This window comes from Dreissena polymorpha, chromosome 16 (genome assembly GCF_020536995.1).
Source record: "Dreissena polymorpha isolate Duluth1 chromosome 16, UMN_Dpol_1.0, whole genome shotgun sequence".
NCBI lineage: Eukaryota > Metazoa > Mollusca > Bivalvia > Myida > Dreissenidae > Dreissena > Dreissena polymorpha.
The window spans coordinates 35,957,276-35,971,528 of NC_068370.1; the positions used below are offsets into that span (position 1 = coordinate 35,957,276).

Genomic DNA, 14,253 nt, shown 5'->3' on the forward strand with positions numbered 1-14,253 from the left:
CTCTGCGAAATAGTATGTTGCTTCCACGACCCTGCCATGGTTTGTAGGACCCATACTGAGAATTCTTAGCAATATATGCCATAGAGTCACATGACTTAATTTCCTTGGACACATCATCGCTAAACAGATTTTTTGTAATAGGCATTGATATATTGCACAGTCCAAAGTATTTCTTTTTCAAATGAGGACGAATGCTATAACGCCTTTTTACTGAACTATTGTACTGTACTTGACCGAGCCATGTAAGTGTGTCTGACAAAAGGGTTTTCGTTCCCTGATTTTATTCAGTCGATTTCAGATTTTCAGCTAATTTGATGACCGGTACCATGGCTGTGGCAACAATATTCTGAATTTCAGCCAAACCTCTGTCTTGTGTGCACTCTTTTATCTAATATTTTCCATATTTCGGGCTTAACAAGTGGTGGTGCGGCCATATCAACATTTTCAGGTATCTTATATTTCTTTGTAATTTCCTCTATATAGCACTGAGAAGTGCATGCCACATTAATCAATTTTGCTAAAGATTTAGCAATGGGTCTATCTGTTTCTAAAGCCTTCAATTTAGGAGGCTGCCAATTTTCATCCTCAGAATAACTGAGCCAAACAGTTCTTCTTCAATATTTATTGACCTAGCAGGTCCTGGAGTTTCAGTGTCTGAAACATCCTCTGCATTTATTTGCACATGCATGTTAGGCCGATCCACCTCTTGATAAGAATATTCATCAAATGTATTATAATAGTGGGGGTCAACATCTGGAATACCCAGTTTCTGTCTCAATTTTACAATATCTTCCTTAGAAAGCTGATTTACATCAATAGAAGATAATGGTAACTTTTTAGACCTGTTTGAAGGTTTTGTACTAATTGGTTTTGGGGCCTTTTTGACAACAGACTTAACTTTCTTCTTTCCCTAAACGGGACTTTTTCCACATTTCTCTTTAGCATTTACTGTGGCCACCTCAATTGTTGAAGCAACATATGGTGTATCTACGATATCACCAGAGTCGAAACCGGAAAACTCAGAGTCTCCGTTTACATTCGATAAGTCGAGAACATCGTTCTCAACAGAGCTCATTTTTACAAATTATAAACAAATATAATGAGACTTGCTTATAAATTAATATTTATTAACAAGGACAGCGTCCTTGTGAGCCCTTTTCTTATACGAACACAAAATATTCTAAGTGAAACACGTGTGTAAAGAAGCACTAAAAAATCGTGCCTACCTTGCTGAACGCCGAAACAATTATGACTTCCAATCGAAGAGCGCTTTCGGTTTGAGTGAGGTTACACTCGATTCTTTTTTATGCTTTCAAACGCGATCGATTAGAAATAACGTCGGAACAAAATGCTAAATATACATGCGAAAGCCAGAAGGCTTTATGGAAAATAATAACTATTTGAACTTTTTTATACTGATATTTAACCCCAATACAATTAATGTCTATCACATTAACTATTAACACAGTGTGCAAAACTCACTTTTTTGTCTTCATAGCCATTGTGGCTATGAAATAGGGCTGTAACGAATACACTAGGTGACGAATACAATGCGTATCACGAATACAGTGTGGTGAATACTAATATTTATTTGTGAATATGAATTTCAATGTACAAAAGTAATACTGACAACTTGCCATGACATTATATAGTATGAAACTATGAGTATTTGTCAATTTGGTAAATTGAGTATCATTGCATACTGAAAATATGAAATATAACACTTGGAAATAACAAAACACTTACTTTAACTGCTTAAACTTTGAACATAGTTTTGAAACGTTTGAGAAAACATGACTAGTACCAATAAAATCCTGGAGTAGAACAATTAAGAGTCAACAGTGTTGACAGACCCGCAATATCAATAGCATTCCCTTTGCTAGGCTCCATGTTTGTTGATAAGTTGCACATTCATTATCGTAAAGATAAACAAAAAAGAAATTTCATCTGCTAATCCTTTGTATTTTGAGCATCAAATCACTCGTATTTACCAAAATAAACATTATACAACCCTCAAAAGATTTTTCAATTCAATGTGGTAAATATTCAACCCTAGCCCGCTATTTTTGTTGATAATCTCACTGTGTAACATGTGGGTGGGGTAAACATGATGAAAAACGCGGGAATAAGGAGAAAAGCATTTAAATATAGGGGTTTATTGTATGAACCTTCATTTGTAAAATAAGATGATTAAACTTTCAAAGTCAAAACCACGTGCTTTGTAATCATCAAATATTCTGTTTGGGAGGTGGCGAATAACGAATACGATTCGTCCACAGCCGTATGCGAGTAATTCGAATATTCGAATGTTTTGTTACAGCCCTACTATGAAACTTGAAAATGTCATAGCCAGAGGAAATTTTTCATAGCTAGAAAAAAATTGAATTAATGACATCATGAAAGGACGACAATAGTCGTTATATATAGATTGCATTGGGGGGGGGGGGTTACTGTAAGATTGTAAACAAATCAGTATTCCAGGTTTCAAACTTTTATTCCGTCGTAGCTTTCAGTTTCAGTCTAATAATTGTTGGCTTTAGCAGTACAATAAAAGTGTAATTCTCGGCAGCAAGTAGTTACCAGTAAAAATACAAAGCTGGTGCTCACGGGTATCGATCTTAATCATATAAATGATAAACACCAGGGCTCAGCCTAGGTTCAAATTTGAGCAGGAACAGCTGGAATTAAGGAAAAGCTAGTCCAAATTAGGGATAAGTGATGCCACTAAAAGGAGAAGTGGTTTCTGTTCAGCATTTAATAAAATCTTCACTTGTAACTATGTTTTATAATACCCTTCATTACACCAAGCCTATCATCATCAATGACAAATAAATACTAGTAATATTTTCAAATTCCATAAATCCTTACATATTAAGTCACATAAATCAATTCATAGAAATACAACTTATGATTTACACGTGCATCATAAAAATCAGCAGTACATCAATATTGTCATCACAATCCAACACCCTATTTACATTATAAAGTATATGATTATTACATATTGTAGAGCTTAAACCCAAATTAGAAATCTCATTTTACTTATGTTTTTTCTATTAGCAGTCAAATTGCCTGCCATACTCATGCCTTCTGTCACATACAGGCTTTAAATTAAAGCCTAATTTAATAAATTTATAAATCTACCACACTTATCGGTCCCAACGGATATATGCATCCACAAAAATCACGGCCAGTTACTTAAGACTGATAATGAAAAACAGGTGTAATCCTTGTGGATATTGAGCATTTCATGCATAAATAAATTTTTTATCGAAAAACACTTCCGAATTTTAATGTTTACACGACCTTAAAATAACAACATTTGTGCTTCAAATAAACAGTGTTCATGTATATTGTGTTGACCCACGGTCCTGATTAGAAGCTCGCGAAAATGATGCAGGACATGTACAAACATCACTTATCCGCATGGAAAGCGAGGACGTATTAAATTTTGTGCACTACGTATATACTAACTTATTTATTCATATTCGTTACAGACCCACATGTCTTGTTTAATAAGAACCTATGGGCACATATTAGCTAGAATGTTAATTTTTGTTTTGTTTTATGAGTTCAAGTGTTTTGATTTAATTGATCACTACATTTTGAAAAAATATTTTTTATTTGTATGCATTTACTTACATAATACACTAAGATGGATATAAAATAAAGTCGTTTACATATGGATACATTGGCACTATGCACGGGTGAGTTAGTTTTTGTGTGTAGGGTTATGAACTCAAAATAAATTGCGCATCAACTGGGGAATTATTTTGTAAGAGTTTTGAAACAAGAAACAAGTTAACAGTATAACACCCTAGAGTAAATCCTATTCATATTTACTGTTGGGAATGTGTTGCTCGCGTTTACTTTTTTTTCGTTAATACATGTCCATAACGACCTCATTTCATCGCTTAGGTAAACTACTGCATATTTACATACAATGCGTGAATTCTCATTGGTTACTATCGATGTTAATGTACCGCTTTACTCCGCCTGCAAGGCGGAGTACTAATTGTGCTTCCAGAACAGAGAACGATCGAAATTGTCGGCAAAATGATACTCGCTTTCATCTTTATATCTAACCCTTAATTGTTTGGAGTGAATGCCCATGTATGCTAGTTGACTGGATAAGCTTTCACATCAGTGGATCATGATAATAAACCGATATTTTAAAAGCGTCATCGGCAACTTTATGCGTGTAAATATTGGAAGTGTTACACTGTTACGGTTATTTCATAATTTCAAAGCTATGTATAATACACATTCAACCATTTAACTTAATATATAAAAAAAATATTATTATTTCATTTTGCCCCTTGGGTAAAATTTGACTACCCGGGGGTCACGAAACTGAACAAACACTTATATGGGGCCTATTTTGGTGAAAACTTAAAAAATATTCTTGTCCATAACCATTGGGCCTAGGGCTACCAAATGTGGTATGTAGTGACATCTAAAAAATCTCTACCAAATTTGTTCAAATAATGCCCATGGGGTCAACTTTGATCCTGCCCTGGGGGGTCACAAAATTGAATAAACGCCTATAAAGCGCCTATTTTGTGATATCTTAAAACACCTTCTTGTTGAAAAGCATTCAGACTATGGCTACCAAATTTGGTATGCAGTAACATCTTACAGTCCTCTACCAAGTTTGTTCAAATTATGCCCTTTGGGTCAAATTTGACCCTGACCCGCGGGTCACAAAATTGAACATTATATACGCTTATATCTTGCTTATTTTGTGAAAACTTTTAAAATATTTTTGTCCTTAACTCTAGGACCTAGGGCTACCATATTTTGTATGTACATGTAGTGAGATATAGTAGTCCTCTACAAAGTTTGCTCAAATTATGCCCCTGGGATTAAATTTGACCAAGCCCAGGGGGTCACAAAAGTGTACATGTGCTTAAATTGGGCCTATATTTAAGTATTTGCACATACAAAGAATATTTGTTTCAGCCTTTTTTCAGCAGTGGAGCTATACAGGGCCATCATGGCCCTCTTGTTTTTGAATACTGAAGAACAGTTGTTACAGGTTTGTATTTTCATTTCTGCATCCCTTTTTATTAAGTTTATTATGCTCCCCTAAAAAAATTGGGGGGAAGCATATAGTCGCTGCCTCGTCTGTTCGTCCATGTGTCCGTCCGTCAGTGCACAATTTTTGTCCAGGCTATTTCTCAGCAATTATTGACCGGAATTCAATTAAACTTTATGGGAAGCTTCACTACCAAGAGGAGATGTGCATATCATCAGCCAGTTCTGGTCAGATGATTTTTCACAGAGTTATGGCTCTTTGAAATTTTCCATTAACTGTACATATAGTGCAATTCTTGTCTGGGCTATTTCTCAGCAACTAATGACCGGAATTCAATAAAAATTTATGGGAAGCTTCACTACCAAGACATGTGCATATTATCTGCAGGTTCTGGTCGGATGATTTTACACAGAGTTATGGCCCTTTGAAATTTTCTATAAAAAAATTCTTGTCCCCCCAACTACTGTGCCCTCAAGACGTTTCCTTTTATCTGAATATATAGTGCAATATTGTGACAAAAAAAAACACTTTGGGGAGCATTACCTGTCTCCGACAGTTTCTTGTTGAATTAATTATTATCATTATCCTATTGATGTATTGTCACTGGGAAATGTAAATGGATAAGTAAATGTAATGCAATGTAAAGGAAAAACAACACCATTTGAATTATTATGGCTGTATTTTATGGTTATTGTCATCTTCAATGTTATTTATACCTATTTCTGGTCATTAATGAACAGATTTCTTTTCCCCATAATAAATGAGAACTTATATTTTAAATTTGAAGGTTAAACCGCAAGGTAAAATTAACATTGATCGGAAGTTCCTTTGGAAAGAAAGAAGTGCATCATTGCCTGCCAAAGAAGGGAGCAAAAGAGGGACTACCTGATGTATCAACTTTTATAACAGGTTTTACACTGCACGAGCAGGCCAACTTGAGAAGATCAGGAGTGGGAAAACCGCGCACTGTCCCTGACCAAGAAAAGCTGGATTTGTTGAGAAGGTAAAACTATACAGGTTATTGCATATAAAAGGCGTGACACTTCCGACCAGTCCACACAGCCAAATGAGACCACATATCTTGGTACATTTTCAAACAGTATTTTCTACCAAATGTAATTTCTTTTAATTATTTAAAAAAAGCATTAAGTCACATGTGATCACGGGATTAAAATTGCAAAAATAAAAAAACAAAAACAACAAGCTTGTTTTGATTTAAATTTATAATTTTTATAGAAACAAGATTACCATAACAGCAATATTTAACACTTAAATTATTAAATATCTTTCAGGACCTGTTCTCAAATGAGATCATGCACGAGATGCACCTCCCAAGGCCAAGACAGTAGTTTTCAGACCTGATCAGCTGGTGACTTCTCTATGAAGGGTCGTTCAACCTGCCCTTAGGGGGAGATTGAGAGGGTTTCCCGATTGCCGAACGCTGTGCCAAAGTTGGTTGACTTTTTTTAAGGGAAAAGGGGGATTTAAATATATAAGTGTCCTATTGCCTCCATATCTATTTAAAAACATACATTATGCAATTAATTCAAATTTGACTCCAGCACATTATTTGTCTTGCGTTAATTTAATGCTACTGCTATAATCTAAGAGTAACAAAAAATTATGTTTGTGTATAAAAAGGTTTTGGAGAATTTAACACATAGGAAGACAAAAAAAGCCTCAGTATAAAGTTAAAGATTAAACTTTCATTTTGAACGATAAAAAAAAATTCAAGCCACAGTAATTTGCCTCCTTGTTTCAAAAACCTCTTTGAAATCCTTCTAATGTAGATGATGTTAAAATGGGATACCTGAACTGATGATATGGATGTAAAAATTTATTCTACCAAAATCAAGTCATTCAGATCAGACTTGATTTTGGTGGAATAAAATTCTACATGTATTTTGAATACTGTAATGTACAGTAAAATCTTGCATTGATTGTTGATATACGTGATTTCAGATGTCATCTCCAAAAAGTTTGCTCTGCCCATATCGACAGTGGCAGAAAATATGAGGTGGGCCTTGCGGAGGCTTCGTGTGATGTACAGCGCGGAGAATTTATGAGATTAATTGTGTAGTGCTGAGCAACTTTGTTGCGTTTCTTGATATAGGTGTAAATATGTGTAAAGGGCTATCCCAGGAAAAAATATGATGAAAGATTCCTTAATAGCTTCATTTTTCATATCCGGTACCACCAACACAGTTAAACACAATTGTTATTAATTTTATCCTCTTTTTCACCCCTCAAAAACTGAAACTGTATACATCATGGTTGATACCCTTCCTCCCATTTTTACCTGGGGTAGCCCTGAGATAATTTTTTTTATTTATTTTAATTTATTATGTTAAAGGTGCTGTAATATTGTGATAATGTATCTTGGGTAGATGTTTTCCTGGTTTTGTTAAAAATGCACTGTAAAAATGTTCAAATTATTTGTTTTTAGCTCCACTGGCCAGAGGCCAGCGGGGCTTATGTCATGGTCATGTGTCCCTCATGCGTGCGTGCGTCAGTTAACTTTTTCTTTAAACATCTTCTTCTCCTTAAGTACAAGTCCAATTCTGATAAAACTTCTCGCAAATGTTTCTGGGGTGAACCTCTTTCAAATTTGTTCAAATTATGCCCCTCGGGTCAAATTTGACCCCGCCCCAGGGGTCAATAAATTGAACATATGCTTATATAAAGCCTATTTTTTGCAAACTTTAAAACTTCTTGTCCATAACCGTAGGGCCTTATAGGGCTACCAAATTCGGTATGTAGTGACATCTAATAGTTCTCTACTTAGTTTGTTCAAATTATAACCCTGGGGTAAAATTTGACCCTGCCCCGGGGGTCACAAAAATGAACATACGCTTAAATAAGACCTATTTTGTGCAAACTTAAAAAAAATTCTTGTCCATAACCGTATGGCATAGGGCTTCCAAATTTGATATGTAGGGACATCTAATAGTCCTCTACCAAGTTTGTTCAAATTAAGCCCCTGGAATCAAATTTGACTGTTCCCCAGGGGTCACAAAATTAAACATATGCTTATATTGGGCCTATTCTGTGCAAACTTTAAAAAAATCTTGTCCATAAACATTTCTACCAAATTTGGTATGTATTAAAATCTTAAAGTTCTCTACCAAGTTTTTTCAATTTATATCCCTGGGGTCAAAATTGACCCTGCCCCGGGGGTCACAGAAATGAACATATGCTTAAATAAGGCCTATTTTGTGCAAACTTTAAAAATCTTCTTGTTCATAATTATAGAGCCAAGGGCTACTAAATTTGGTATGTAGTAACATCTAATTGTCCTCTACCAAATTTGTTCAAATTATTCCCCTGGGCTCAAATTTGACCCTGCCCAGGTGGTCACAAAACTGAACATATGCTTATATAAAGCCTCTTTTGTGCATTTTTAAAAACTTCTTGCCCATAACCATTGGGCCTAGGGCTACCAAATTTGGTATGTAGTGCCATCTTATAGTTCTCTACCATGTTTGTTCAAATTATGCCCCTGGGGCCAAATTTATCCCTTGAAGGCTCCCATTAAAAAGTTGTTCAAGAAAATTTGATTCACCAAAAAACATGGCCACAGGAAGTCCTTGAACTTTGCATGTTTATGCATTTTTGCTATTTATTCATTATGGAATGAATAAACTTTTTTCTTCTCAAACTAAAAGTTTATAAAAATACACTTGGAATAACTTTTTAATTATAAGAGATAAATGCCTACATCTCAAGCGTGAAAGGTAGACCAACATGTTAACTATCCATAAATGTTAACCCTTTACCAAACAACACATTTTGGACTGCCCCAAATTGAAAGAGATTGCAGACGAGAAATTTCTACCTATGCGCATTGCATGCTTTTTTCGCATAAAAATCAGTGGAAAGATACAGGGCCATCATGGCCCTCTTGTTTAAAATAAACATAGTTTTTCTACAAGTTTTTTTTTTAAATCACACAGGGCTTGTAATGATCTGTTGTGATTTTATCTCAATAACCTTTTTTACCAGAAAGGTGTTAAATATTATTTTTTTACAAAGGTTACAGGTCAGACAAGCAAATTTTATGATCCCTTCAGCGAACAAAAGACTCACAAAAACCAACTTAAACACACTTATGTAGACAGAAGTGTGTTTAAGTTGGTTTTTAGCTCCACTGGCCAGAGGTCCTGTGTCCGTCGTGCTTGCATGCCTCCGTGTGTGTGTCCGTCCGTGCGTTAACTTTTTCTCTAAACATCTTCTCCTAAACTGCTGGTCCAATTCTCTTGAAATTTCTCAGGAATGTTCCTGGGGTGAACCTCTCAGTAATTGAAATTCAGATTTAAATCTACAAGCAAGTTGGGCTAGTGCTATGGGAATTTGAACAAGCCCGAGTCCGATTTTACTAGCCCAAACATTTTTGTTAAAAATGCAGATAAACATAACATAAAACATCCAAAGAAGCATTCATTTATTCAATCTTTAGAATACAATACAAATCTCTTATTAATTTCATCCTCATCCAAGTTAGCTTCCTCGTCATCTGAGCCAGCCTCTTTCGGATCCTGAAATAAGAAGAAATTAATTTATCCCACTTTTACAGCGAATTCCGTTGATTAAAGCCCCGTTGATTAAATATCATCTATAATCAACGGCAGGAAATGACGTCAATATTTCGACGAAATGAAGTCATAAATCCAGCGAAATTATCTAGTCAAACTAATTTTGTTTTAAATTTTAATAAACAAAAAGGTTTACAAAATAAAAAGTGGGATAATTAGAATAATAGATTAGTGTTGATTATAGATCAGGTAAATCATGCTCGGCACGAAAACGAAAAAGCACTCGCCAAGTCTCGTGCTTTTTGGTTTCGGAGCCTCGCATGATAAACCTGATCTATAATCAACACTAGGGCTGTCACGATACGCCGTGAGCGTACCGCGGTATATCGTGGTACGGCAACACTGTATCGCGGTACGTACCGCGGTATTTTACAGAATATGTATCTGTGAAGAAAACAGCAGAATAACAAGTTTTACAAACTTTATTAAACTCAATAATCAGAAAACAATAAAACTGTAAAAGAAACTGTAATAAACTTGATAGAAGTAGTCATACTCTCTATCGAAAAAACACTCTTTTGAAAACACATTTTTATGACTAGAATGTTAAGATAACGCTATAAATTATAATGAAGAACAATGATGATTTAACTTTAAACTGTCCATATGTTATCATCACATAACCTAAGAAAATGGACAGAAATTATCACAAATCACAGTTCTTTTTACAAAATAACAACATGTCAACCAATTCTGGAGCCAAGGACGCCCTTTGGGCAGTTACAATATCACCGGCTGAGCTGAACACGCGTTCAGCTGGCACAGATGTTGCTGGTATGCACAGGCGTTGTTTTGCGACAGAGGCAAGTAATGGGAACTGGATACAGTTTTTCTTCCACCAGTCTAATGCGTTGCTTTCTATGCTTATCTGATTCATTAGCTTATATTGTTTTATTTCTTCTTCGATTTTCTCCTGCAAGGACATGGGCTTGGCGGCTGTGGCCTCTTCAACATTCTCAAAGTCAAATATAGCTGCAAGACCAACTTTCTTTGAGGAGTCTGAGGACCGCTGACATTTGGCTGCATTCTCTGAAATATGAAATGTTATAATAAACAAATATATACCAGTTCTTAAAATTATAAAGTATGATTTGCAACATTTTTTTTACTTTATAAAAGCAGGCATAAGTTAACAGGTTAATATATAAAAAAAATCACCTTAAATTTTTGGGTTGAATAAAGTACATTTGACATTTTACTGTAACTGCTGCATAGTGCACTTGTTGTTTATACCTTCATCAGATGTCTCAGTAGGAGATGGTGATTGGCTGGTATTTGGCCTCTCGGGAAGCACAGGATGTGGAGGAATATGTTGTCTAGGGGTAGGAGCCTGGGTGTCAGCTTGAACGTGTACCTGAAACAATCGGATTTTCTTTTCATTGCTAGAGCTTTTTGTTGTATACATTTCTTTGATGCATCAATGCTGATAAAAATATTTTGCTCTGTTTTATCACTTTACTTAATACTGACTTCCCTTTATAAAATGTGTTCTAATATTATAATCAATATTATCATTTATCCGGCATTATTATTTTCACTATTTATCATGCGAAATAGTAATAGCAGAAGCAGTAATGCAGTATGTTTTGTTTTGTAGCTTTGTAACCCCTACCTTTCCATCCCCAGATTGTAACAACAGCGCAAAGCGATGGTAGGTGTTCTCCATAGCCTCTGGTGTCAAGTAAGTGGTCTTGAAACGTGGATCCAGAAGAGTGCACTCAGACAGGAAATTCTGAAGCTCCTCACTGGTGTACCTGCAGAATGATAACAATACTTTTCTGGTTGCTCACAATTCATGCAGACATGTTTTAAAATTATCATTCTCTTTTTACTGATAACTAATTTGATCAATTTTTATTTATAGTTTTTCAGTTTACATTCTATTAATTTATCACAAAATAAAAATTTGATAATTGTTAATTGTAAAGCAATAACCAAATTATTTTGAAATTAACATAAAAATGGTTTAAATATAGTATAAAGTTGTTTTCATTTTATGGTACCTAGTGTTCAAGTCACTTAGGACGGCCTCCTTGATAGATCGTGACATAGGGGAGTCTGTGCCTATCAATGCCATATTCTGTTGGACTTTCTGTATGAGCGGAATGATAGCTGAAACTGTTGGCATACTCTCTGTGCAGACTGCTTCTGTTATTGCCTTCAACAGATACAGGCATTTCACTATGTCCTCTGCCAGTTTTGTGTCTGCTTCATTCAACATGCTTGTCTCATGGTCTATGTGGCGACTTATTTCTGGTGACAAAAGTGTTGCATAAACAGCAGGCTGCAACTTGAGGTACCGTTCCAACATGTCAGCGGCAGAGTTCCAGCGTGTAGGAACATCGCAGGTCAACTTTAAGTTTTTCATACCTAAAAGATTGGTTTTTGCTGACAGTACTGCTGCTGCTGTAGTACTACGGTGAAAATACCCGACAAGTTTCCGAACACGCCCTAGTATCCTTGAGACGGAAGTAATCTTCAGGGCTTTCTGCGCACCAAGATTGAGTGTATGAGCGAAGCAACCAATGTGTGGTTGGCTGCCAAGTTCCCTAGCCGCAACTGTCATATTTGCTGCATTGTCAGAAACTAGTGGGGGGTTGGGGGTAGTGATGCACCACTCTGATATGGCATCTCTCACAACATTTGCAATGTTTAGACCAGTGTGGCTCTCTGGCATACTGCGTGTTTGAAGAACAAAGTTCTCAAGTTTCCACTCTGGTGTAATGTGGGCAGATGTGACGGTGATATATGACATATGAGCTCGGCTGGTCCATCCATCTGTGGTTAATGCAACTGTCTTGGCATTGGAGAGACTAGACTTAACTCGGACTGCTGTCTCTTGATACATATTTGGAATCAATGTTTGGGAAAAGTATGTTCGACCTGGGATTGTGTACCGAGGATCCAAAGTCATAATCATCTTTTTGAACCCTGTTCCTTCGACAACAGATACTGGTCGTATGTCATCAATTATATATTTGCCAATAGATCTAGTGATGCACATGGCTCTGTCGGAATTAAAGGGATATTTAGAACCAAACATACCATCAAGGGTTTTTTTGCTTTTTAACCACATGTTTTGTCTCATCCTCTTCATCTGTTGCCTTTGACGTACTGGATTTAGTAGCCCTGCTGAGATTCGGATGACGGCGATCGATGTGGGTTCTCAGATTTGAGGTACCTCCACCACTCATTTTAACGTCCAGATTGCAGTGGCTACAGACGGCAACATTATCAACTAATTGATTTATCTTTGTATTGAGTTTCAGGCCAAAATGTTTCCAAATGTCACTTTTTGCTTTCTTGTTTTTTACAATTTTAAACTCATTGTTATTGTTATTCGCGTCTTTTATGTCCGCCATGTTGTTTACAATAGATGTGACTACGATCTGTGTAAATCGAACGCTTAAAGGACATGTTTAAAATGCGGAGTCAGCGGGCCCAGTATTGAAAATCCGTAGCGTTCTGACTTTTCCTCGACTTATTCAGAATCTTAAGATAACATGATTCGGAAGTGCCATGCTTTGAACGATCGATATACTAAAGAAAGAAAATAAGAAATAGAATAAACATCTTTTTGATAATTATGAACTTATTTGCAAAGGAAATCGGTCCCAAATTCCAAAAAGGTTTGGACCCATACATCGCCGTATTTTAAACGTGAAAGTAAAACATCTACAAGTGGAAGCGCTTGCTTGACCTGGATATTAACGGATTATTTATTAAGCCCTTTTGAATCACTTCTACAGTTTTCAAAACGATATCTATATCAAAATAATTATGTTATGTATTTATATCTGTGCTCATATAATATTAAAAAACCGGTGCGCAACGCTGTACCGCGGTGCGATTTTTTTCACGACATGCACCGCGATATACCGGTATACCGGTGAATCGTGACAGCCCTAATCAACACTAACCTTATATTCTCTATTTCACACACGGATTTCAATCAAATCACAATAATAAATATATAAATAAAGTTAAGGTAAAAAATTAGCAGAAATGTATCCCATATATCCATGTGAAAGAGAGAGCAAACTTGAACCACCAGAAAATATATAAGCAATTAAGTGCCAGGTTATTCTACAAAAAGCCAGTTGACAAATGCGTCAATCACAGTTACCTCAGATTGCATTCCTCAACGACGTACTTGAATGACAACTGTTCGGCCATTACTCTCTGTGTCCCAAACGCAACGCAAAACATTTATTTTACATAATAGTAATCCGGGAATCACAAAACCATGCGCTTTATGCGCAGTAATCCAATTATCGGCTGATTGCCCAGCACGTGTGCGCAGTGTGTTAAAACAGTGGCTGTTGATTTAAGGGACTCAAAACTTTGTTTACAAATATTGATAATGAAAGTGGAACTTGTTTTCTGTTTAATGAATTGTACAAGCACGTCGGGCTTGTAATATTGGATTTCCTACAAGCCCGAAAGAAAAAATACTAGTTTTTTGCTGTCAGACTAGTGCGAAATTCGACAACTGACCTCTTCCAAATTTGTTCAAATTATGCTCCTGGGGTCAAATTTGACCCTGCCCAGGGGGGTCAAAAATTGAAAATTTGCTTATATAAGGCCTATTTTGTGAAAACTTTAAAAAATCTTCTCGTCCAT

General features: G+C 35.9%; 2 protein-coding genes and 1 long non-coding RNA gene across 11 annotated transcripts in view; 2 read left to right on the top strand and 1 right to left on the bottom strand.

Annotated features, from left to right (window-relative positions):
• The window catches only part of LOC127861598 (speract receptor-like), a 767,747-nt gene that overhangs the window by 140,433 nt on the left and 613,061 nt on the right, over positions 1-14,253 (top strand). The gene's annotated exons all lie outside the window — the stretch shown is intronic.
• LOC127861604 (uncharacterized) lies at positions 3,535-8,158 on the top strand. The gene is made up of 4 exons (XR_008040294.1): positions 3,535-5,038; positions 5,826-6,041; positions 6,331-6,489; positions 7,001-8,158. It is a non-coding gene; the product is annotated as an uncharacterized LOC127861604 (long non-coding RNA).
• On the bottom strand, positions 10,170-12,960 carry LOC127861601 (uncharacterized). 2 transcript variants are annotated; one of them, XM_052400241.1, is made up of 3 exons: positions 12,676-12,960; positions 10,864-11,384; positions 10,170-10,659 (listed from the first exon to the last, which is right to left on the bottom strand). In XM_052400241.1, exons 2-3 carry the CDS (start codon positions 11,033-11,035, stop codon positions 10,277-10,279), a joined length of 555 nt encoding a protein of 184 aa, XP_052256201.1. In that variant the 5' UTR covers positions 11,036-11,384; positions 12,676-12,960; the 3' UTR covers positions 10,170-10,276. The 2 variants fall into 2 exon arrangements, with proteins under 2 accessions (XP_052256201.1, XP_052256202.1); XM_052400242.1 differs by lacking the exon at positions 12,676-12,960 and adding an exon at positions 11,634-11,778.